At 40.8% G+C, this 22,660-nt stretch overlaps 1 protein-coding gene across 2 annotated transcripts; it reads right to left on the bottom strand.

Annotated features, from left to right (window-relative positions):
- Positions 1–977: 977 nt before the first annotated feature.
- Positions 978–21,885, bottom strand: LOC139984619 (uncharacterized). Of its 2 annotated transcripts, XM_071998571.1 has the most exons (10): positions 21,456–21,885; positions 17,952–18,070; positions 11,130–11,372; positions 10,225–10,364; positions 9,435–9,519; positions 7,334–7,499; positions 6,354–6,544; positions 5,445–5,592; positions 4,614–4,753; positions 978–3,452 (listed from the first exon to the last, which is right to left on the bottom strand). In XM_071998571.1, exons 1-10 carry the CDS (start codon positions 21,517–21,519, stop codon positions 3,138–3,140), a joined length of 1,611 nt encoding a protein of 536 aa, XP_071854672.1. In that variant the 5' UTR covers positions 21,520–21,885; the 3' UTR covers positions 978–3,137. The 2 variants fall into 2 exon arrangements, 1 of the variants encoding a protein (XP_071854672.1); XR_011799122.1 differs by lacking the exons at positions 978–3,452; positions 4,614–4,753; positions 5,445–5,592; ... (2 more) ...; positions 9,435–9,519; positions 10,225–10,364 and adding an exon at positions 13,037–17,433 and having other exon boundaries at positions 11,232–11,372; positions 21,456–21,476.
- Positions 21,886–22,660: the final 775 nt, after the last annotated feature.

Here is a 22,660-nt window from a genome sequence, read left to right as displayed (position 1 = left end):
AACCAGATTACAGTTCAGAGTGATGCATATATCAAGGCAAAAGCCGACATTGAAAATGCAAGCCAAATGACGTTCCAGTCTACATTGATCACTAAATCTCTTCTGATCACATTCAGGTAAGGCATGCCTCCCAAATTTGCATGTTACTCTCAGAACCTAGAAGAGTATAGCCTTACACATTAGCAAATATAACATAGATTCAACCACAATTTACCAGGGGAAACCATATAGATACATGTATAAAAAAAGGGGGTATATGAAGGCGCTTATCACTAGAAAGACTGAACAAGAAGTAATGTGTGTCATGGTTGTCCCATTATCTTATTAACAAATGCATCACTATCAGGGGATCGTGGTAACATAGCCTAGTGGTAATGACTCTAGTCCTGAGATCATAGGATTGCGAGTTCGAGTCCATCCAGGGGCGCTGTGTTGTTTCCTTGAGCAAGGCACTTTATCTCCCCGTTGCTCAGTTAAGTGCAGTACCCCATTAGGAGCAACTTCAGTACCCGTCAGGAGCGTTTAGAAAAAAAAATAGAAAACTATCAGAAAAACAAACAGGAGTTTTGAAAATTTCAGGTATGGCAGAGGGCAGCACTTATGACCTGGCAATGTACACAACCTTGCCCTCGATGGACAAAATTTGTTGACCCCTGGTGCAGGGTTCTCTGCCCAGGACAAATTGACTGCCGACAAGACTTATCCAAGTGGAGTGCCACCATCGGTTGGCCCGGAGGGCATCAGAAGATTTTGGGTTTCATATACTGCGTAGGTTGCAGGAAATGGCTCTTCCCTCGTCTAGTTGGCTGCATTCACACACCCTTGATATTGACAACTGGTTGCAGGGCATCAACGGCAAAACTGATTTTACCATGTGATAAACCACACAGGACTAACACATGGTCAAACTAAAATATCTCTACAGTCATGCCTAAAAAATAAGAAAACAGTTCAAGTAAAAGGGCAACTTCAGAACATTATGTTTAACTATTTATTTCTTATAGGATTACTTCATCTATAGCAAAATAGTGTGAAGTATGTAACTATGGTTTCAAAAGCAAAAGTTGTACTGGTTTTCAAAACTTGCACTTAACATGTAATTTTCATACTGAATAAATTTATTGAAGTTAACAGATGAATTTTGTTCAGTTACGTTAGAAGGGAGCCCTTGGCTATTCAACATTTGGTCTGTAGTGAAAAATGTTAGGCCCTAGCCTAGGCCCACAAATGTTTTTGGGCGGTCGGCTTGATAACATTGGGCAGGCAGTGTACCAATTTTGAGGCTATTATTTACCAACCAAGAATGAATGGGGCAGAATTATCCCTCCAATTAATGTTTCTGAGACTAAGTGATTTTCTCATTTACATTTACGGGATGTGTCACTGCGATTGCACATGTCGTAGTTCTACAGTTTTACCCACATATGTAAGTGTATTTTTTAACAACATTCAACTTGCGCCGTGTTGACATGGAGGATTATTATCAAGAAAGTGAAAAAGATGCACTCCGAATAAGATATTGGATATTTTCTTTTGGCATTAGAGAGTTTGTAGATAAATGTGTATTTGTAGTTTTAAAGCATTGACCAGAATTGGTGCAATTATACTTAACTCCCACCCCCACACCCCCCCATGGAATGTTGCCATGGTAACTCAACTGTGCAATATATTACAATAAATCTGAAGGAAAATCTGTGGTGATCAAGAACAAACCACAGCTACGATGCCATGTCAAAATAACTAGATACTAAACTGTGCAATTAGACACTACAACTAAATAACTACAGCTTTAAAGTCATGAAAATCCAACCCTTCAAACACTTCATACTGAAATTCTGATGATAGCATTTGCATCCATGAAATTTAAATCAAGCATTGTGCCTCCAAGGAACTATTAGGGTAGCAATGTGAGCATCATCTTTCATTTAGTCCATATTAGACATGTTACAGAAATTACAGAAAAACACTGTCCACCAAAACAAGGTCTCCAAGATGTTCGAGGCACTGGTTGCGTTCATCAATTGTTTTGCAATAATTGATGTGCAGTAAGTATTTTAGTTTATGCCAATTCAAAATTTCTTAACAACAAATTCTACCCAGACTCCCTGTATATATATACAACGGAAGGTTAAGGCCAAGTAGAAGAAAAAACATGTTTCCCGTCCGAATTTTCTAAGCTGAGGAGGAGATGGGGCGTCACTGCTTGAGACTGTGCAAGGTTATGTATGGCTACGCATTTTAAATTTTGAACCATCACGCATTTCAATCTTACAAATTCATAATAAAATCAAAATGAGCACTATCTGATGATAGCTGCGGCTATGTACTTCAAATCAAAATGTTCAGGGTCTATTAATAGGCTTAGCCTTGCCCCTAATCGCAAATCGCAAAAGGAGAGCCGTCGAGTTGATGCTGGCAGTTTTATCAGAAGAATACTGGTTTGTGACTGATGTATGAGGTACAATTACCGAACCACAGTTTCATGGACTAGCTGAGCCTTGTCTAGGGCCTGGCCAATTGTGATTTTGTGAACCAAACCAACCAAGCTTAAAAACAAGAAATTTGTTTATTTGTCATAAATTACTCGAATGCGAGTTATAAATTTTTAATACAGGGATATAGTTGATGGGGTATTTGAATACTTTTTCTTTTACTAAATAGTGTGAATTTTAAAACTGGTTTTCACCAAATCGAGATTGCTTGTCATGACGATTTTTGTATGTAATTGCCACATACCAGTTTTGTGATTTTTTTTTGTCGCATTCGATTGTGCATTTGGAATTTTCTGACCATTTCGAAAAAACGTTAAGAGCATTTTGTCGTTGAAAATCATGCAAATATGTGGTGTCACTGTCTATACTACGTTTTAATGGGTTTTTTTAAGGGATGACTTAAATCATTTCTGCAATTTTTATTTAATTTTGATATTTTTAGGCTTAAATATGCCTATTTTCCTGGTTTGACCCCAAGTTGTCATGAATAAAAAATAATAGAAAAAACGCGTCCCCAAAAATGGAAGCGGGCGGGGACGAGAAACATGTTTATTTTTTACTTGGCCTAACAACAACTAAATATGAACAATTAAATTGTAGAACCCAATGCAAGGTTCCTGATCGAAGCATTCACTCCTATGTGCCCTATTTTGCCTTCAGATAGTTACAAAGCAGTGTGACTGCCGAGGCACTACGTCCTTTGCCTTTGCCATCTCCTATCCCATATATAAACTTCTGGACAAAATCCCACGTATTGGAGCATTGCCATGGGTAGTGGACGTCTAACAAATAAAAAAGCTTGAAACACACGTCCACTGCATGCAATAAGCTACTGCATGAGACTGTCTGTCCTTCAACCACTACAAACAACTGTTCCGGAGACTTTCTCTCCCCAAGGGCTAGGATGAACGGCTGCGTCTGTTTGTTCCCCTCCAAAAATGTGGGTATGTTGGTACCAATCTGGAAGACAATAGAACAAAATATATTAGTTTAGTTACTAAGGGTTCAGAAAGCCTGAAGGCTCATCGAGGAACCTTGGCTGGTTTTGGGCGTGGATGATAACTCGCCTTCTCTTTTCGAAGAGTGCCCAGACGTCGAGGCAGGGGTGTAACCAATCCAATCCCATCCTGCTCTTGGGACCGCCATTTAACGTCCCCATCCGACGGACGACAGTGCACTCCAGGAGCTGACCACTTTCTCAGAACCCGGAGGAGCGGGAGCTGTCCAGCGTCACTGCTTACAGCTGATGAGCGAGACTTATTTCAAGAGCCCCGTTCACCAACCCCAACCATTTCACAAGTCCACCAGACCTCGGCAGAACCAGGAATTCAAGTCGAAGACCTCGTCCATCACAACTGCAGTTGCAGCCACCTCTGGAAAATTTACCCAGAATTGACAGGCAGGAATCGAACCGGGGACCTCTCGCATGCAAAGCAGGCACTGTACCGCTAAGCCACACTCCCGCCACTGCATATTGATCGACACCTTCCAGTCTTTAGAAAGAGCGATATCCCTAATAAGTAGTGATTGCATCGGGTAGAATAATGGAACGAGGGTACCGGGTTACCCGTCAGGTAGGTTGCAGATGTTTCCTTCACCCACAACATTGCTTTAGGGGTGGGGTGGGGAAAAGCAATTGCCACTAAAATACGAGTTATATTAATGACAGATGCTGATGACATACTAATTGTGGATTTCTTCCCCACATTACTGGCATAGGCTGTTGCACATATCAATTATCCTGAAGGGCACTTTGTGGCAATCTTAGCCTTGAATGAAAAAAATGAATGAATAAAACCCATTTCAAACAATGTCTCCATTCACACTTTGAATGACATTTGGACATTAAGCATTACCGATTCATTCAAGGTGTGGTCTGTCTGTTTCTATGCAATCTCCATGTCAAAATTGTACTGCAGAGTACATTCCATCATCAAAAAACCTTATAGGTCCCAAGCCTTACACTGGCACTCACTCACAATGACCAGCTTCTCTGTCACAAACAGCAGTACCTATCGTACCATCATCATGTCAAGCACGCATCATACATTGCTATAGTACATAAAGCACAAGATGAAAATAAACTACTTTCCAAATACAGAAGAGCGATTCATGTCTCACCTCCTCAATTTGAATGAAAGACTGAAGAGCTTCTTCTACTGTTGCTCTCTTGTCGGGCCCTTTTCTTCCAGCTGTCCGCTGACTTCCAGTAGGGAAGAGGAGGCCCAAAAGTTGAAGTGCAACGTTAGATTCCTCGTCATCTGTAATACAAGGAAACAATTATACAATTGCCATTGCATATGTTATGAAAATAAAACTTCAGAAAAAAATAATGTTTGCAGTGCGAGTTCAAGGCCTACCAACAGGAAATAAACTCCAACCAAACCAACTGGACACTGTCAATTGTTGCAACATGGAGTTGCCGATATTGTGCGACATACCAACATTTCAGGTCTGTAAGTTTGTCCCTGCATAGTAATATTCATTCAGCTAGAAATAATCTGTTGTCAGTCGTTCACACAAAGGCTGCTAATAAATATGAAGACTACAAAGAAACAAGAAGGCTAGCAATTTGAGAAATTAGGCTATTGGAGAGCATCTGATCGACAAAAAGTGCTGAGAATTGGTTCGAAAGTTATACACCAAATATACAAACCGCTCTCCATTAGCAAGTGATTACAATTTAGTGGTTCCATGGAACAAAGGAATGGGTGCATTGTACAGCTCTAGGAATAATCTTAATAACATTACACAATTATAGGGGGTTGGGTGGGAAGGAATGTAACCACCACCAACAAGTTAGTTAGAACACATGCCCCTTAACGCTCTCAGGTTGTTTGATGAACACAACCTGATAGAAGAGCTCACCATACAAGTGTGGTAGAAATATATCACATGCTAAGAGGTCTCCTGCCAGGGAAAACGTTATAGTTGAGATAATGCTTTACTCACCCCCATCTGTCATCCCACGTAAGTTCAACAGGGGTCTCCACTTCAGTTGCCGGTCGGCATACTGTATGACTTTTGTACAGAATCCCGGCCACTTCATATAGAGGGAATCGCACAGCTCCGGGAACAGAATCCTGAAATCCTGCTCTACCTGTAACAGATAGCACAACGGGAAAACATGTTGTAATTCTAAACAGATCACATACATTTTGCGCCAATATTTAACCCTTCGTGCCCCAGGGTGACATGAATTGTCACAGATCATTCATAGTTCACGTAGACCTTTTAACTGGCGTAGCTGTCTGATTCTTTGAACACCCCCGATGCGGTTTGGCATTTTATGCAGTTTATGGCATGCCAACTGGCAGACAACCAAGTGCACTTTATAATGTCTGGCATGTCAGCAGTCCACCCTCAGAATTTTGGAAGCCAAGATTTAACCACTATATTAGCCGCTCAATGAAGTTTGATTGACTCTACGAACTAGCCAAACGCTGTGCAGAAGCCTACTAAGAGGCCTCCTCATAGTATGCGTATTCTTTGTCGGGCAAGTGAAGGGGCACAGAATTGTTTATTCGTGACAACAAAATGGTCATAAAATAGGGCAACCAGGCTGAACAAAGTCACAAAGAAGTAAAAACCACCCAGTGTAATAAATTTATTTTCTCCGACTAGTTAATGTCTAACTCGAGAAACTACTTGTAACATTTTGAAAAGTATGGGGATGTTGCAGTGAAAAAACATGGGAGTAGACCGCCAAGATAGTTTCATAGCTCATAGTTGATGCAGGTAGGTAGATACCCTTGTGGTTGATCACCAAGAGTAGACCAGTGTTTATAGGCAAAAGTTTGGTGCAGTTAGGGGTCTTTCTGGCCAATGCTCCTATGATTTACTGAAATTTGTCACACTTACCATTCCATCCGTATCGATGAGCCGTGGATATTCCTTCAATAGCTCACGCAGCGGCCTTTCTTTTTCAGTCCGTATCTTGTTAGCACGGTACCGGCAAGTCTGCTTCATCATTTCAGTGACCTGTTGTGCAGGTGCATTGTGGTGCTTTAGCCAGTTAATCATAGCAGTCATGTCAGCATCCTCAGGCATATCTTAGGAAAGATAAAGAATAATTCCCATTAAACAGACTAGCGGCCTTCAAAGAAGCTCCAAATTGTGGTCCGGAATTGAAGGGTTCATGAATTAAAATGAAAGGTTTGGTTCTTAAGTTGAGCTCACTTTTAACTCGTCATGGTTTTATCTGCGCCATCTTTTTCCATCACTGGTTCGTCTTTCATACTCTGTACTTAATGCTGAGCACCATGAACGCTGGCAGTATGTTCCATTTTTAAAGTCTTCAGCAAGACTTGTTCTGGGTTTGAATTTCAGGCGAAAGCGGGTGCTCTACCATTTGAGCTAACCGCTTGATAAAATGAGGAGATGATATTCTCTAGCTTGCACCAACTGACAGCGGCCAGGAGGGGGGGGGGTGGGGGGTGTCGCAATTTGCTGAAGCAGAGATAAAATTTTACAGGGTACTGAACTAACTCAACTGAGCGACGATGAGACACACCGAAAAGCCCCAAGGAGGACCCGAACCAGCTATCCTAAGATCCAGAGTTCAGATCCGTACTACACGGCCATCCGCTCTCCCCTGCCAGTCGGCAATGGGTGTCAGTACCCACTACCCAGCAGTGCACTCGTGTTTTTCTCCCGAGGTACTTGTGTGGGTATATCCATTTTCCCACGCACTTGGTAACTTTTTACTGTAAAATTACTATAAAAACCTATCCAGGTTGTTTTATATGGTGCATGTTCCAATACTGCATTGCACTTTTTCGGGCACATTCCTGACTGAAGGGATTCTCTTGTGACTTGGCTGAAAATCAATTCAGACTCACCTTCAGAGAGTGCTAGATCAACTGTACTGACTAGGTTCGGCTTTGGAATTTCCTTGAGTGAAGTCACAGCCTTCTCGCACAGGTTCCTCTTCCGGAGATTCCTTAATCTGTTCTCAAGGAGTCCAGATGCATCATGGCCACAGATTCCAGGGGTGTACCAAGCTAGCTGTATAAGTTAACATAAAATGATTACTGCATATGATGAACATATTTTTGCAATCTGAAGATCGTTGGAAAATGGTATTGCAATTAACAAAACTTTGAAAATACTACTACATTTAGGCCACCATATTGTAAGAACGGAATGCTTAATAATATTCATCATAAATAACTAGACATCAGCTGGCGGGTAAACCGCCAACGTGTATATGCCCACATCTGAGCAATCCGGGTGGGGTCACATGGGTGCGAAACTGGGTGCGACTGCCATGTCCCAAAACGCGCAAATAAGCAACAAACTAGTTTCGTAAAAAAATCCAAAAAAATAATAATAATAATATCTCGCTAGCGCTTTATACCGACGAAGCCAGTCTCAAAGCGCTTCACAGATATTACCCTGGTCATAGTCAACTAGTCAACCCCACACTTCCGTGTACTTTTCGAGCTGTTCGATCCCGATACACCATACCGCACTAAAATGGCCGCCGGGTGGTGGTGATATGGTGCGAAACTGCAAGTGGGCCCCAAAACGATCGCCATGTTCCGAAACGTGCAAATCAGCGACACACCTGTTTCGCAAAGAAATCAAAATGGCCACCAATTTGACCTCCGATGACCTAGCAATGACCACCCCATTTTTTGTACATAAAGCTTTTCCCGTACACCAAGCTTCGTTCAGATCGGACCAACTTGGAAAATTGGCGTGAATTATGCAAATTAACAGCCCAATTTGACCTTGAAATATTGCCATCTTTTTCAGCACGCAAAGTCCCCCCCCCCCATATACCAAATTCACTCAAATCGGACAAACTTAAAAATTTGGCGCAAATTATGCATATTAGCAGTGCCCGGTGCGCCACGACACCCACAATCGAACTCATCCGAGATTTTAGTAGAACAAACACATCTGCAAAGTTGCAAGTTAATCGGTCAATGTGCTTGAGCGTGAGAGCGCTAACATTTCCAATACTCGGCCGAACGATCATAGGCCGACGCTGTAGATTGAATTGAATGTCAGGAAATTCTTTTCTCAAAATGTGATTATATCCCTGGGACAAAGTCCGGGAATATTATGTTTTTGGCCTCACCGCCGTCGCCGTCGGAAACTTTAGGCGTTAGCACTCTCACGCTTCAGCGCATACCCCCATTGACTTCAATCCTGGTATACATGTTCACCATAATGAAAGCTCGGACAAGTTCGAAATTGGGCAGTGTCGGCCCCCAGGGAACCGCTAATTTGCATAATTTATGCGAAGTTTGAAGTTTGTCCGATTTGAATGAAACTTGGTGGATGTGATCTACATTGGGTCCCGAATGAAGTTCATGTAGTTTGGAGGTCATCGAAGTTCATAGCAGCGACCATTTTGGATTTTGGCAAATTTTTTCAAGTTGGTAGGATTGGAAGGAAACTTGGTGGATGTCATCTCCATTCTCCAATGGGTCCAAACAAACTTTCTTTTGAGAGGTTTGTACCTTTGTTAAGGTCATTGGTGGCTGATTGGAACTCCCTGGTCCCGGGGATATACTGTAGTGTTTGCGTAGCAAATGCATTTCTAGTTATATAATAATATTCATATACAACATTGGTTCTGTATATCACTTCAATACTAAGGCTTTACTGTGTCACACCAAAAAGTAGCTTGTCATTAGGACAGTCTTTTTTAAAGTATCCATTGCAGGCATCAGATGACTTGGACTGAATATGGTCACTGACATATTTTACTACTTGTGTTATCTCTTCCGTTCCCTGCATGGGCTACAGGCATTTGCCACTGAGTACCTCACATGACCATCCATGCAATTTTTTTTTTATAGTACACACGTATGCTGTGTTTGCTAACATATGCTTTCCATTTCATCTCCTTTCCTTGTGTGTGATTCGTGTGTATGTGAATCAATCCCCAAGCCTATACTGTAGCCTAAAATCACAATGACTACTCACATGTCCATCACCATCTTCGTTATCAAGTGATGGAAATTCTGCCATGATCGCTTTTGTCATCAACATCTTGACATCCTTTGGAGGGCTATGAATGAAAATACAAGTTTATAGTGACATTAGCAACCAGTGAGAATTGTACATTACGTAAAAGCAACTGCCATATAAGAGAAACAAATGCCTCGCCATATCCGAGGTGTAGGAAACCCTACACAGGCTTTTGCAGATACAAAGAATTAACAATGCAGCTATCCGCTTAGAGGATGACACGCCACTGCCTACAAGGTAAGAATGATTGCAAGAATGACTGCAAGAATGCTTCACCCAGCACTAAGAAATAACCATAATCTTAACCTTTATAGATGAATCATTTAAATTTGCCAGAAACCAAAGCACTCCTCACAATAAAGGTTGGCAGTCTGGAAGATGAGTGACCACTGTGCATTTGAATGATCAGTCCAACTAGGTTAATGGCTGTTAACCAAAGTGAAAAGCCCCGTCTGAACCAATTTAACGACTTGTATGTCAATGAAGAATCCAGTGTAATAGACCAAGGGTTTTCTGAAAACTGGGGGGGGGGGGGGGGCTCACGAGCTAACTCTTGTATTGGTTGAGGTCCAAGCAGCCTTCTCATCTTCATGTTGTACCATGCACACAAGTTGACACTGCAAACTTGCAGAATGTGCTTATTGTGATCAATCACCACCATCAGGGTTTGAGAAACAGGAGTGATAAGGATTAACTATTAAAAATTGGTTTTGTCTTTTGTGATTGGACAAGTGTATATACTCACTGCTTTCCATGCTTCTCAATCAAACATGAAACCAGTGTGTTGACAACACGTTTTCTTGTCTTAGGAGAGAGTAGGCCTGAAGACATTTCCTCCACCAGCTCGTCACCTCCATGCACCGCTTTCAGGATTTCTGTTATGTTCTGTGAAAGCATTTCAGAAAAAGCAATGCACTGAGAAGGAACAGGCAATGATATTGACATGTACACAAGGTTTCATAAATGGGGCCCCAGGGGCTTTTGCCCAAAATTAAGGATGAATCTGACGGAATCTGTATGAACCAGGGCATCCCCTTGAAATTAATCCTTTCTACTGTGTGACCAAAATAGTAAACAAAATAAGTTCTCAAATTGTCCTCTGCACATATAGGCCTACTGTACATATAAGCCCGGGTCAAGTTTGGTAATTTTGCATTAAGCTGGATAATTCCTGACTTGAAATGAAATAAATCAATGGAAATTATGATTTTAATCAGTTTGGTTCAGGAATCACATAGCCCTGCCAGGGCAAAGGGTTGGAGAACTTTGGACATTCCTAAACTATACAGTATTATCTACAGAACAATTCAACTTGCTAGACTACAAGTTGTGCATCACATATGTTTGAGACTGAATAAAATTTGCAGATAAACATAAAAAAGTCATGGAGCATGCTTGACACCGTGCATTGTCTGGTACCAGGAAGAGTAAGCAGCAGATAACTGAATCTGACTGGGTTAGGAATTTACGAACTGATACCCAAAAGACGCACACGATGGGGGATCTTGTGCCGGATTTCAGTAGTGTGAAACGGTAAAAACAATGATGTAAATCTCAAATTGTAAACATTTTGACTAGCCGTAAATATTCCACTGCCATATTAAACCCTGATGTCACCCAAGTGAAACATGATGAAAATATAACACTTACGAAATCCATTCTCATTCGCTTTGAGGGTTGTCCATTAGATTTTATATGGCCTCTGCCTGCGCTTGCCGTCGGGGTTGATGATGAACCTGGTCTCACCGGTGTATGTATCGATGGGTCTGGTTCTGCTTCTGACAGGTTATCAGATACCAATGATCCATCATCGGTAAAGCCTCCGCTGTCAGAGTCACATGAGCTGCTTGATAGTAGTTTGGAACCACTTGCTTGTCTGGCATCATCACTAGCCTGTCAAATCAACATGGATAATTTTAGAGCTATTATACTCTTAGGTAGGCATCGAACAACTGCATGATCGCGCTTTTCTGGTGTTTCACTGCGGTTTTTTATAATCTCCGTCAGCTACGCAAAATTTCAATGTCTGAATAAAAAATGAAGCATTTTCTGTCGAAATTAAATGTATGATGTTTAGGATTTTTTAAATTACGAAACTTGATCTATTTATGCCTTTATAAACCAGGTACAAAATCATTTCTGTGCGTCCAAAACATTGTGATCGCCAGGTAGAGCAGTCAGCTTTATTTTTTATTTCTCACACGAAAACCTCCACAGTGTTCTGTCTTCGCGTATACACGGCCCAGCTTCGCTTCCATACAAATTTACGGCATGTGTCATAATGTTGTGATTACGATAGTACAAACAAGCGCAGTGCAGTCCAGCCGGCCAGTGCAGGTAAGATGACATGGGGCCTACGGGAGGGTTTATTGCAATTGCTCAATTGGAATACACCCAACAGTGCTAGTTCGCTACTTTATTGGGTAATATCTTACGATATTTGGAGTGATTTTAATGGGAATTTTTAACATAAAAAGGGAGCCAATCTATGTGTATTTTCAAGTGCGTTTTACAGTGCGTTTTTTGCATAAAATTCGGCCGCGATTTTGCGTTTTTGAAAAATTGTGGTGCTTTTTTTTGGCTCCTGAAATCGTGCATTTGTCCGATGCCTACTATTTATTATGTTACAGGATAAGATGATATAGCCATGGCTGTGTTTAATTGCTCTGGCTTCCTTTGCCTTTGTATCAACAGTCCTTCAAGCCATTAATGTCTGATTCTCAAGAATATTAATGTGCACTCTTTTGCTTTTTAACTGTTAGTTTTCATACATAGTGTACTTTGCAGGCACTTTCTAGCAATTCCACTATCAGTCAGGACCAATTGGCAGTCAAGATTACCTGGGCATGTCACTATAACTCATGTACATGTACTATACACTTGATTGTTGTACACAAATTAGACCATTTGCCGCATGTAAAAGAAAACAACATGAATTACTAGTCCATATATATTCTTATTGAAACTCCTGTGCAACTTGATTGTTGTTATCAACACCATGGGTCAGTAACATGAAGCCAGTGAGCCAGGTCCGGCCTGTGATCATGAGGAATCAGGCCAGTGGGCTTATTTGATCCGGTTTGCAATTGGTCGCCTGGTCGGGGGTGTGCCATGTCAGACTAAAAACCCATATCCATTTCTGGGGGTCATTTCTAAGGAAAAGGGTACCCATGTACAGTATAATGATGTTCCCTCAAATGTGGATCTGTTTCATAAAATACAGACACATAACTAGACTCTAGCGGACTGCTAGGTTGCATATTCTTATTATATTATTATGGCCGTTGTTTTGAATTTTGACTTCAAAATTCAAGCAAGTGAGAGAGTGAGAGACCCATGTGTATCTTGGGGCCAAACTGCTTACTTCCAAATTGTATACTCATATTATGCGAGTACCCCCCCCCTTTAATATGCGACCTCCCATGATTTCATTTGTAAAATATCCAAGATAACAAGGCCTATGGCCACCAAAAGTCTGTTGACCCCTGGTCAGACGGTCTACACATTGAATATGGTTCTCATCAACATTCCTTCTGTACTAAATAATGACAACTTACTATATGAGGAATGATGAAACACTGCAGTCATTCGAGTTGGTAAAGCCCTGGTTGACACAAGTAGCCACGATTTTTACTCTGGAAAGTGTTGCTGGTGGCAGCTTGTACCCACATTATAACTGCACTGTACATGAAATTGGGAATGCACTTTGACTAGGGATCGGACAAATGCGCGATTTTCAAGACCAAAAAACGCACCTTAAATTAACAAAAAACGCAAAAAACGCAATCGAAATGGCAAAAAAACGCATTAAAAAAACGCACTTACGTAACGTTACTTATGACCTGTCTATGCACGTGTAACAGCGCTGTTTTTTTAGCATTTCAATCCCAGTTAAAAAGTCACGAAAAGAACGAAGAAAATGGGAATAATTATGACGTAAACTAGCTATCAGTTTACATTTTTTTGCGTATTCCGCCGGTAGGTCAGTGCGCTGCCGAAAGTCTGAATTGCGACAGGCATGTTCGTCTCTACAATAATTTTTATTGCTATTATTATTTTAAGCTGAATGGTCTCCAAACTTTAAAGAAGAAAAACTGGAAAAAATAATCATATTTCTTCTAAAACACGAACTTAAGTCTTAAAAGCTGTTTTTAAGTTGTAAGTTTTGTTGTTTTTATTTTATATCACTCTTATTGTTGCTGTGTAGTTTTTTACTTAATCGGAAATTTAATGAGGCAGCGAGATCGTGGGTCAGGAGCCATGTTGTTACGATACAGAGTTACAAATGACCAGTGAAAGCACATGGAAATTGAAAAATATGGGCAGCGGTGCCACTTCAAATTTACAACTTTTTGTGTAATTTTCAGTGAGAAGAAAATCCCTCAAAATATTAATAATTAACCAAAATAATAGTTAGAAATAATACATCTATTAAAATGCTAAATTTATAAATACTCTGAAATTTATCGCCTGAAACAACAACAACAACAACCATGCAATTTCAGAAACTTTGGTCTACGACTCTAGGTGGCAACATCCTTGGGTGTTTACTGATTAAGCAATAGCGAGACACCCTCCCGGCGAATTGCGCAATTCCATATTTCTTTGCTGTGTAGGTATGAGAAACATACAGTGTTAGCCAATGAACGTACAATAAAGTTTACTGTGTGAAGAGACAATGACATTATGACTATGCATACATGTATCCAGCTGATGTACACTTGACTTATTCACTGTATTCCCACCATTGCTGTAATATTTTATTCACGAAACTTTTTGGATTTATAATCATCCGATTTTGTCGGGAGTACAGCCACTGGGATAATACGGTTAGAATGCCCGATGAGTTCTCTTCCAGGATATATCATTTAGTGCTTGCATTGGATAAGAGAAGTTTTCTTATGAAATGAATAAAAAAAACTGTTGTTTCTAATTACCGTGTGCATAATTTGTTGCTCGCTCGCTGTGGTCGCTAGTTACAGTAGGAGTGTGGGACTGTATGTAGCTCGATCTAATTCTAACGTTAGGCCGTGCCATTTTACGATGTTGGATTATTTACGGGACCTAGTTTCACAGAAAATATTTGTGGGGTGATTTGTAAAACAACGCTCAGAACAAAATTAAATAATGCATTACTCAGAATGAATTCTCAATGACTTAATCTGGGCATAAAAAAATACATTTTTTGGTGAATTTAAAAAAAAAACGCAATAAATCTTAAAAAAACGCAATAAACCTCAAAAAACGCAATAAACCTCAAAAAACGCAAATTGCGCCGCAAAAAACGCAATCGCGCATTTGTCCGATCCCTAACTTTGACATCTACTGTATAACAAAGTCCATCTATCCGATAATGTGACGTGGAGAAATTAGGAACTTCGAGCAATTCCTCCCCTTCACTGCATGCAGAGGGTGAAAGTCGAGTAGGTCTTTGACACCAACGAATACGATGTCCTTGGCACCCAGTGGCTCTACAACATAAGCATGGTAGTGCCTAGAGAACTGCACAGTGTGCCATAGTTCACACATGAAAGTTGCAATAGACTCATAAGCAAATATCTGTATTATCTTTGCAAAAACTGGAAGACCATCTTCTTTCCCCACGACTACCATCAGATATTTACGATACTCCACGCCATGGAACCGGCACCACTTACAGACAAAAATTTCATCGTACAGTGCCATGTGCATATTTCGGGCAATCACAGCACCATTGTCAAGAGAGGCGATGATAACAGTTTCTCCAGGTCCGACCTCTAGTGGTTCACTTCCAAAAGCTTTCTTGGACAGGATATTGAAACATAGCAACATCTGATTCCGATAGGCAAGAGTTTTTGCTATGTTTTGGAAGTTGCACACTATGTGTGATAGTCGCCGTGAGAAATTGTGGAATGCCTCAAACCTCATCACCCATAAGTGAATTAGTGGCCCATTCAGGCGGATTGCAGAGGGGTAATGCGTCATGAAGTGATGCTTGGGTTTCAGGTGTCTTTCGGGAAATAATTCCAGGAAAAGTTGGTGGTGGTCACTGATGAGTTCAGAAAGATACTTAGTATCCCCATTGCTAATAATTGGTGAGAAGATTATGTCAAGGCAATCCAGTAGTGCCAAATGCAATTCCCAATGCTCATCTCCTTCGGGTACAAGATCTCCAAGCATTACTGCAACATGACGGATTAGGCACCACATCTGGGCTGCGTTCTGTCCTGGGGCCCCATCTGGAGAGCGAAGAGCATTCGCAGTGAATGGTACTGGCTTGTTGCGCTTATCAGGAATGCCATAATTAAAGCTAGTGACCCTTGCATTCAGTTCATTCAAGGTTAAGAGTTCTTTGTGGATCAGTTGTTGTAAAACTAACTTCAACTCTAGTGGACAAACTCCTTCAAGGATATCATGCATGATGTCTGGCGAACGACTGTTTATAACATGGAAATGTGAGATGTCATTTAGAGCACATGGCGACTTGACTCCTGTCTGCTGTAAGTCATCTTGGGCGACATCAGCTTGATAGTTCTCCAAGGTCCTGAGAAGACCCTGTTGCTCTTTTACAGATGTCCTGATAGCATCCCGATGCAGCTTGCACACCCTACAGAGATAGTTAGCTGTGAAACCACCTGCAAATCCAAATAGTGAATGGATTCCCAAATTGTCACCAACAATTTGTCCTATTGCTATCTTCACGTTACCATTAAAGAAGTTTGTCACAATGTGCAATCCATCAGCAATGAGTTCATTGATATCTTGGATGAATTGAGCAAACACAGCACCATATCCATACAAACTGGCATCACCGGAGTTGAAAAGCATGAGCAACAACATGTTGGACAATGTTGATCTATACTTTGGTGGCAGATTAGCAATTGTGAAGTACACTGCCCCCAGTTTATGGATACCAGCCTTTGGACTAAGAGGGTTCGACACCTCAAAGTCATCCACATACAGAATCAGTTTGATGGTGGCAGAAGATGACAACAGGGGACTCTCACGGCAGAACGATCCATCCTGGAAGTCCCTTAAGAGACCATCTTCACTCATCATGTGGGTAGATGATATTTTGAGGACATCGGTCTCTTCCAGGATCATCTTCATGAGCGGCTTTATTGGGATGTACTGAAAGGTGACTGTTTTCATATGTTGCTGTACATTACCAGTTGAAGGATTGTTCACTGGATAATATGCCACGCCCATGGGCAGTTCTTCTGCAGCAACAAAAGCTTTGCAGTTTTGGAAAAATTTACGTTGCTTGTACTGGCTCCCAACATTCCTGAAGGGATGTGAAACTCCATCAATATCTGTCAACAAGGCTTGCAAGTGCTGGTCATCATGGGGAATGCCTACAGTGGTGGCAAATTGTTTCACTCTCTGCATCATGAAAGAGGACATGTCATTAATCAAGTCTGATGCTTGTTCCACAACCTGTGTAACAGTGGAGTGTACTGTACTACTAGATGCTAGTAAACCTGCAACAAGCATTGCTGCACGGTTTTCAACTTCCTCTGTAGTCAATTCATCCCATAGCTCGCCTTCTGGCTCATCTGGTTCAACCTCATCGTGGTCAGCATCCAAATTGTCTGCGGGAACATCTGCAAAATCAGCATCAGGTGGTGCTGGCACCGGCACGTGTACAGGAACATCATCGTTGTCATAGTTGTGAGTGCCCAAATGTTTGCGAAAGGCAGCAGTCCGTCCTGAAAACGATCTTTCACATCCATTTTGACCACAAGCGATGCTTTTGGTGAAAACATGCCCATTAATTAGGTGATGGGCAATTCGCAGATGCCACAACAATGCTTTTGGCGACCCATTTATGACAATTCCACATTGTGAGCAAACGAAACCCATATTGAACAAGATACAAGTCAGTACAAGTCACAAATCAAGTTCACATACAGTACAGTATAAATGGGATAAAAGCATTCTACAGGAACAATGTTTCCAGGGTAGCTGACATGATCTATAACAAGAAAACAAAACAGAACACTGTTAAGTTCATGTTTTGTGACTCATGTCAGCTGTATTCTTGGCCTGTTTGCAAGTTTCAAATTGTGGGTGATGACAACATCATTTTTTCTGTCATACGTTTGCAGTCTGTTAAAGTATACCTGTAGCCTTAAAAATATTGAAGGTTCGGGTGGAATATCACATTAGGGTTGGATGGTACTGTGAATTTTGAGCACCGGTATTACCGACAATACAATACCGGTATCGGGTACAATACCGGTATTTCACAGTGTTTTTTTTTGGGGGGGGGGGGTGTAGGTTTCACACAGCCCCTAACGTAACTAGGCCAAATATGTAATATTTTTAATGTTTCAAATCGGTCACAAGGAAATTCTATGGTTTGAAGAAAAATTCCATGTATTGTCAAGCTTGCAGCATAACATAATCTGATGTTAGGCATAATTTACTGTGCAGTGAACCATGATCAGCACTCCATAACAAATGATCATGGTGAGGGGGCTAAAGACTAACCTTCAGTAACTTCAGTTCCTTTTTTAACTTTAATCGAGGTCCAACAGCAGGAATTAGTTCCTTCAAGCATTCAATCTCATCTTCAAGGAGATAGAATCCTTCTCTATCTATCTCATTCTCTGTTGAGCAAGGAAGAGAAGAATTAACAAATATTTTAGCAGAATGGTCATAACAAACAAAATTGGGACCATATAATTTTTGTTATACTTATAGCCTAGGCCCTAGGCCTAGGCCTAAAACTTTTTTTTTACTTAGGCCCCTAGGCCTACTTCAGTAATTTGAAAAATTGTCAGAGATAAGAAAGAATGAAAATTCATGATTGAAAATGAAGTCAATTCTCTGGATGGGCCTGATGTGTACATTCATGCGTATTAAAACCAAAGGATTGTGTACGCCTACGCACATTTGTTAACCCTTTCCAGGCCAACTACGTAATAATATGGGCTACTCATATTACCGCTGCTAGCCAAATACGTAATAATACGTGTTTCCACTTGCTCCTCTTCTACCTCCCATAGCTCTGTGATAGTTTATCCGATTTGCACAGAATCACCATAGCGCGATAGTAGACAATTTCAGCATTAGTGGATACATTGACACCTAGTCTCTCTAGTGCACCAGTCAGGCTGTAAATGCTTGCTGACTTCAACCAGAACCTGCTTCAACTCGGAAGTGAAATCTTTGGTCGCATGTTACGTTCTTTGGCCATGTGTTTCGGCAATCTTACGGTATTGAATGATGGAAAATAGTAGTAGTGAGCGAGATTCAAGTGGAAGTAGCGAGCCTAGCGGTGATGAATCAGAGAACTTTGACGAAAATAACTTTGATTTGGACACCCTTATCAGATGATTCCGGCGACAATTCATCAGATTCTGATGTAGTTTTTAGTGTAGGTTTTGTGCATACCAGTTCCGCGAAAAAACGGAAAGTTGGGGATGATAGCTTCGATGTGGAGGGTGGAGAGGAAAACGCGACACAGGGAGGACCAGGTGAGTCTGAAAGCAGTGATGACGAACGATCTGAGCAAATTAGGGCTGGGCCTAGGAGATCCAATGTTGACCAACAGGCAACAGGGCCCCGGGGCCCGTGGTAATCAAACACTTACAGTTAGGCCTATAAATGTGCTAAGCAAGGCTTTAGGCAGCCGGACGCGCGGCCGTGTTTGGCACGGCCTAACTAACAAAAAACACGGCCTATAATCCCTAACACGGCCTTACTATATTGTACCAAGCCGTGCTAAATTGAGTTGTTCAAAAATAAATATATAAATATATAATAACGAAAAAACACAGCTGCCGTTACTACTTGCACAAAATTATGGAATTCACAGAAAAACTATGTACATTCTTCATACACCGAGCGTCGAGCGATGTGACATTTCTCAAAAATGTTACCACGTGCGTAATAAAAATACAAAGAGTCCCGGATACAACAACATACGGCAAGGCCTAACTGTACCATGAAAAACAAAATCGCGAGTGGCGATGTAAATTTTTTGCTCGACGACCAACACGAAGTTAACCCCCGTTGATATAGTGTGTAGTTTCCCTCGATCAAGAAACAGACACTGTTGCATATGATAGATCACAGTCCAAATCTGTATATATCACCCATCACCAGTTGGAGTGGCTCGTTTTTTTTCCCCGGTTAGGATGGGTTTTTTTGTACGGAGATAAACCAACTTCAGCAACCAATTAAAAGTTGTGTATATAAATCATCTGGCCTCGCGGATTGGAATGTTAAGAGATCCGCTGGGAGATTCCAGGACGGAACACATAAAATTCGCAAGGTATGGTACTATTATTTACTAAGCCAAGCTATAGGCCGAATTTTTATCGAGTCGAACAGTGTCAGTCGGAGACATTTTTTTCGTAACGAGAAGTCCAGAACGCAGGCTTGCAAAATGAAACGGACTATGCTTCACTTTTTTACTAAGGTATGGTATAATTTATGTCTAAAAGATGGGGTCACTGAGCGGTTAGAACAACTCATTCTAACCGAAGTATGTAGGCTGAAAGTACCGGTTAGGTGATGCTATTTTCATGGCGCAATGCATAACTTTACGTCCTTTTGTAGGTCTAGGGCCCAGGCTAGGCCAAGCAAGCCACCTGTCGATTTAACGATAGATAGTTTATTAGAGGTTGGTGGACGAAATTTTATTGTTGCTTGTCAACCGACGTAAGTTTGCGCACTTTACCGCCCCAAAGATAGCAATAGGGTACTAAATGCTTAGCCTAAACTGGGAGCCTAACTTCAAAAAACGGTTAACCTTCACTCATTCAGGCTGTTTTGCTGACTGAATTTAATTTTTGTAGTACAGTTTGAATACCTTTATGTACCTGTGTTGTAATTATGTGAAATAATTAAAGATTTTCTGTGGTAGGTTTAAACTACTTTCGCGCAGTTTATGGTGTGCAAACTGACAACGGGCGCGATAAAAATTGATTTTGTTGCTGGTTTTATAATTTCAACCGGACATGGCTCAATGATATTTTAAAGAATGTGAATTGGTGCATTGGAAATAGTGGAGTTTCTTCTCGACGTTTTATTTTCTTTTAATAAATTAATAAGTTATGAGACAAGTAAAATGCAAAGAGCAAAATAAAAAAATTGCAGTTTACATAAAAATATGTTACGATTCATTATTATTTAAAGTTGTTTTTTAACATCTTAAGCCATGACAAAGCCTTTACCTGTACTAGTGTACTATAATTTACTATACATACATTTTTGACAGAGGTCAACATTTAAGACAAGGTAATTTCTTTTAAAACCTTTTATTCATTTTATGTACAGTATGTCTTATTTCTTGCTAAAACTAATATTGCTCCCCAAAAAATTGCACTTTCAGAGCACATTTTAACGCCATCTCAGGCCTGTAAAGTGCACCAAATCGCTTCATTTCCAGGGTGCTTCGCCCCTGGACCCCACAAGGGGCCCTAAGCGGGCCCCTTGACCCCACGCTATTGCGCAAAGCGTTCAACAAGTGCAACACCCTGCTTTCCATAAACCACACCCTACCACTGCCAGTACCAGCACAATCCTACCTAAAGCCCTGGTGCTAAGTGCAACATCAGTATAATTTTGTCCACCATTTTTAATTTCGGCGGCCATCTTGGATTGGTGTGACATCATTTACTAGGCCTAGCTCATTTTCACCTCCAGAAATGGAAAGACAAGGTCTTTATCTTCAAAAATGATGTAGGCCTAGGCCTAGACCTCGAATGAATCCAAGCAACCAATTTTTTTCTATAAATAATTTCCTGAAACTGTTTGACAGTATTAAAATATTTGAAAAGTGCTCTGGCTAGCCAATGCACACTGTACATGTTAGGGCTGGCCTGGAAAGGGTTAATGGAGGCCCTAACGTAACGTTAGGCTAGGCCTACAACTCAAGTGCTTTACTGTGTGTAGCCTACACTTGTTGCAGCAACAAGTAAGTACGGCAACAACGTTAGGCTAGGCGTTCGGCCTAGCGCCGCTCTAATGTTTATAAAAAATTACCTTGAAAGGCTGGCAGGAATCTCTCTAGGCCCCACTCACGAAGTTTTTCTTCAACGAAATCCATGAACTTCAAAATTTCGGAGAAACACAAGCTACAACAACACCGAACGAACACGAAAAAACAGGATAACGGCGGGTGATACAGTCGTCTAAAGTTAGGGCTGATATACAGTTGCCGCGTAAATGCAGTTAAATTCTACCGACGCGACACATACATATGCTGCAGGCCAACATCTGCATACACGTGATATAAACAAGCCAATCATACCTCTAAACGAGTTATTGAACCGTAAACGTTTGAACTGGTTTGAAAATGATCCTTGAGGGATGAACAGAACCGGGGTCAATATGAACCGAATCGGTTCGAAATATTCTGAACCGGGAAAAGGTTCAAAAAATTGAACCGGCCTTTATTAGAGTGTATGTAATGAGGGATGGCTAATATTCCGTGAAAACAATGGTAGTCTTAGAACCATTTCGACGTACAATGAACTAAATCAAAGAAAATGACAAATTAGGCCATGAAACAAAGCAGTGATTTGTTTAACACCAATTAATCACGTTTTTTATATATGAGATGGAGGGTACAAAGGCTATTTTCAGATAGTTCAGGAAAGTAGAATCACGTTCATGCTCTACACAACCGATATTTACTGCTGTTACACATTTCGATATATTTCTAAAAAGCAAGCATAAATTTATGAAACATTACATCGGAAAATGGCATCTTTATGGCCTAATTACACCCTCGTATTTATATCATAATTGTAGTTTGCCATGCTATTTTTCTGATTCATGTCGGAAAAAATCACTGATTAAATGTGGGGAATATATTAAGCTAGACCAAGAAGCGGGAGTTTGGGTTCTCCCAAAATTTAATGATTTACATGATTCTGACATTTTTACACAATTCCATGACTCATCCAGGCATGGAAAGTGAAAAGAAAATTCCTTGAATTTTCCAGGCTGCGGGAACCCTGTGTATGGAACGCATATGTGGAACACCAGAATTGAAGAAGGGGAAGGAGTGGGGGATTTAGTGTTTTAGAAAATGGAAAATCTAATGGATAATAAATTGCATGGTTAAACTACAGCTAGTAATTATTGTACAATTTTATTTTAACAGATTTTTGTGAGGTTTTGCAGGACCTGGGAGAGCATACTAGCTGTGTTGTGGAAAGAACATAACAAACATGATCAAGAAG

Source organism: Apostichopus japonicus, chromosome 17, assembly GCF_037975245.1.
Source record: "Apostichopus japonicus isolate 1M-3 chromosome 17, ASM3797524v1, whole genome shotgun sequence".
Lineage (NCBI taxonomy): Eukaryota > Metazoa > Echinodermata > Holothuroidea > Aspidochirotida > Stichopodidae > Apostichopus > Apostichopus japonicus.
Note: the sequence above shows the minus strand (reverse complement) of the source record. Positions and strands in the feature narration are given on the sequence as shown.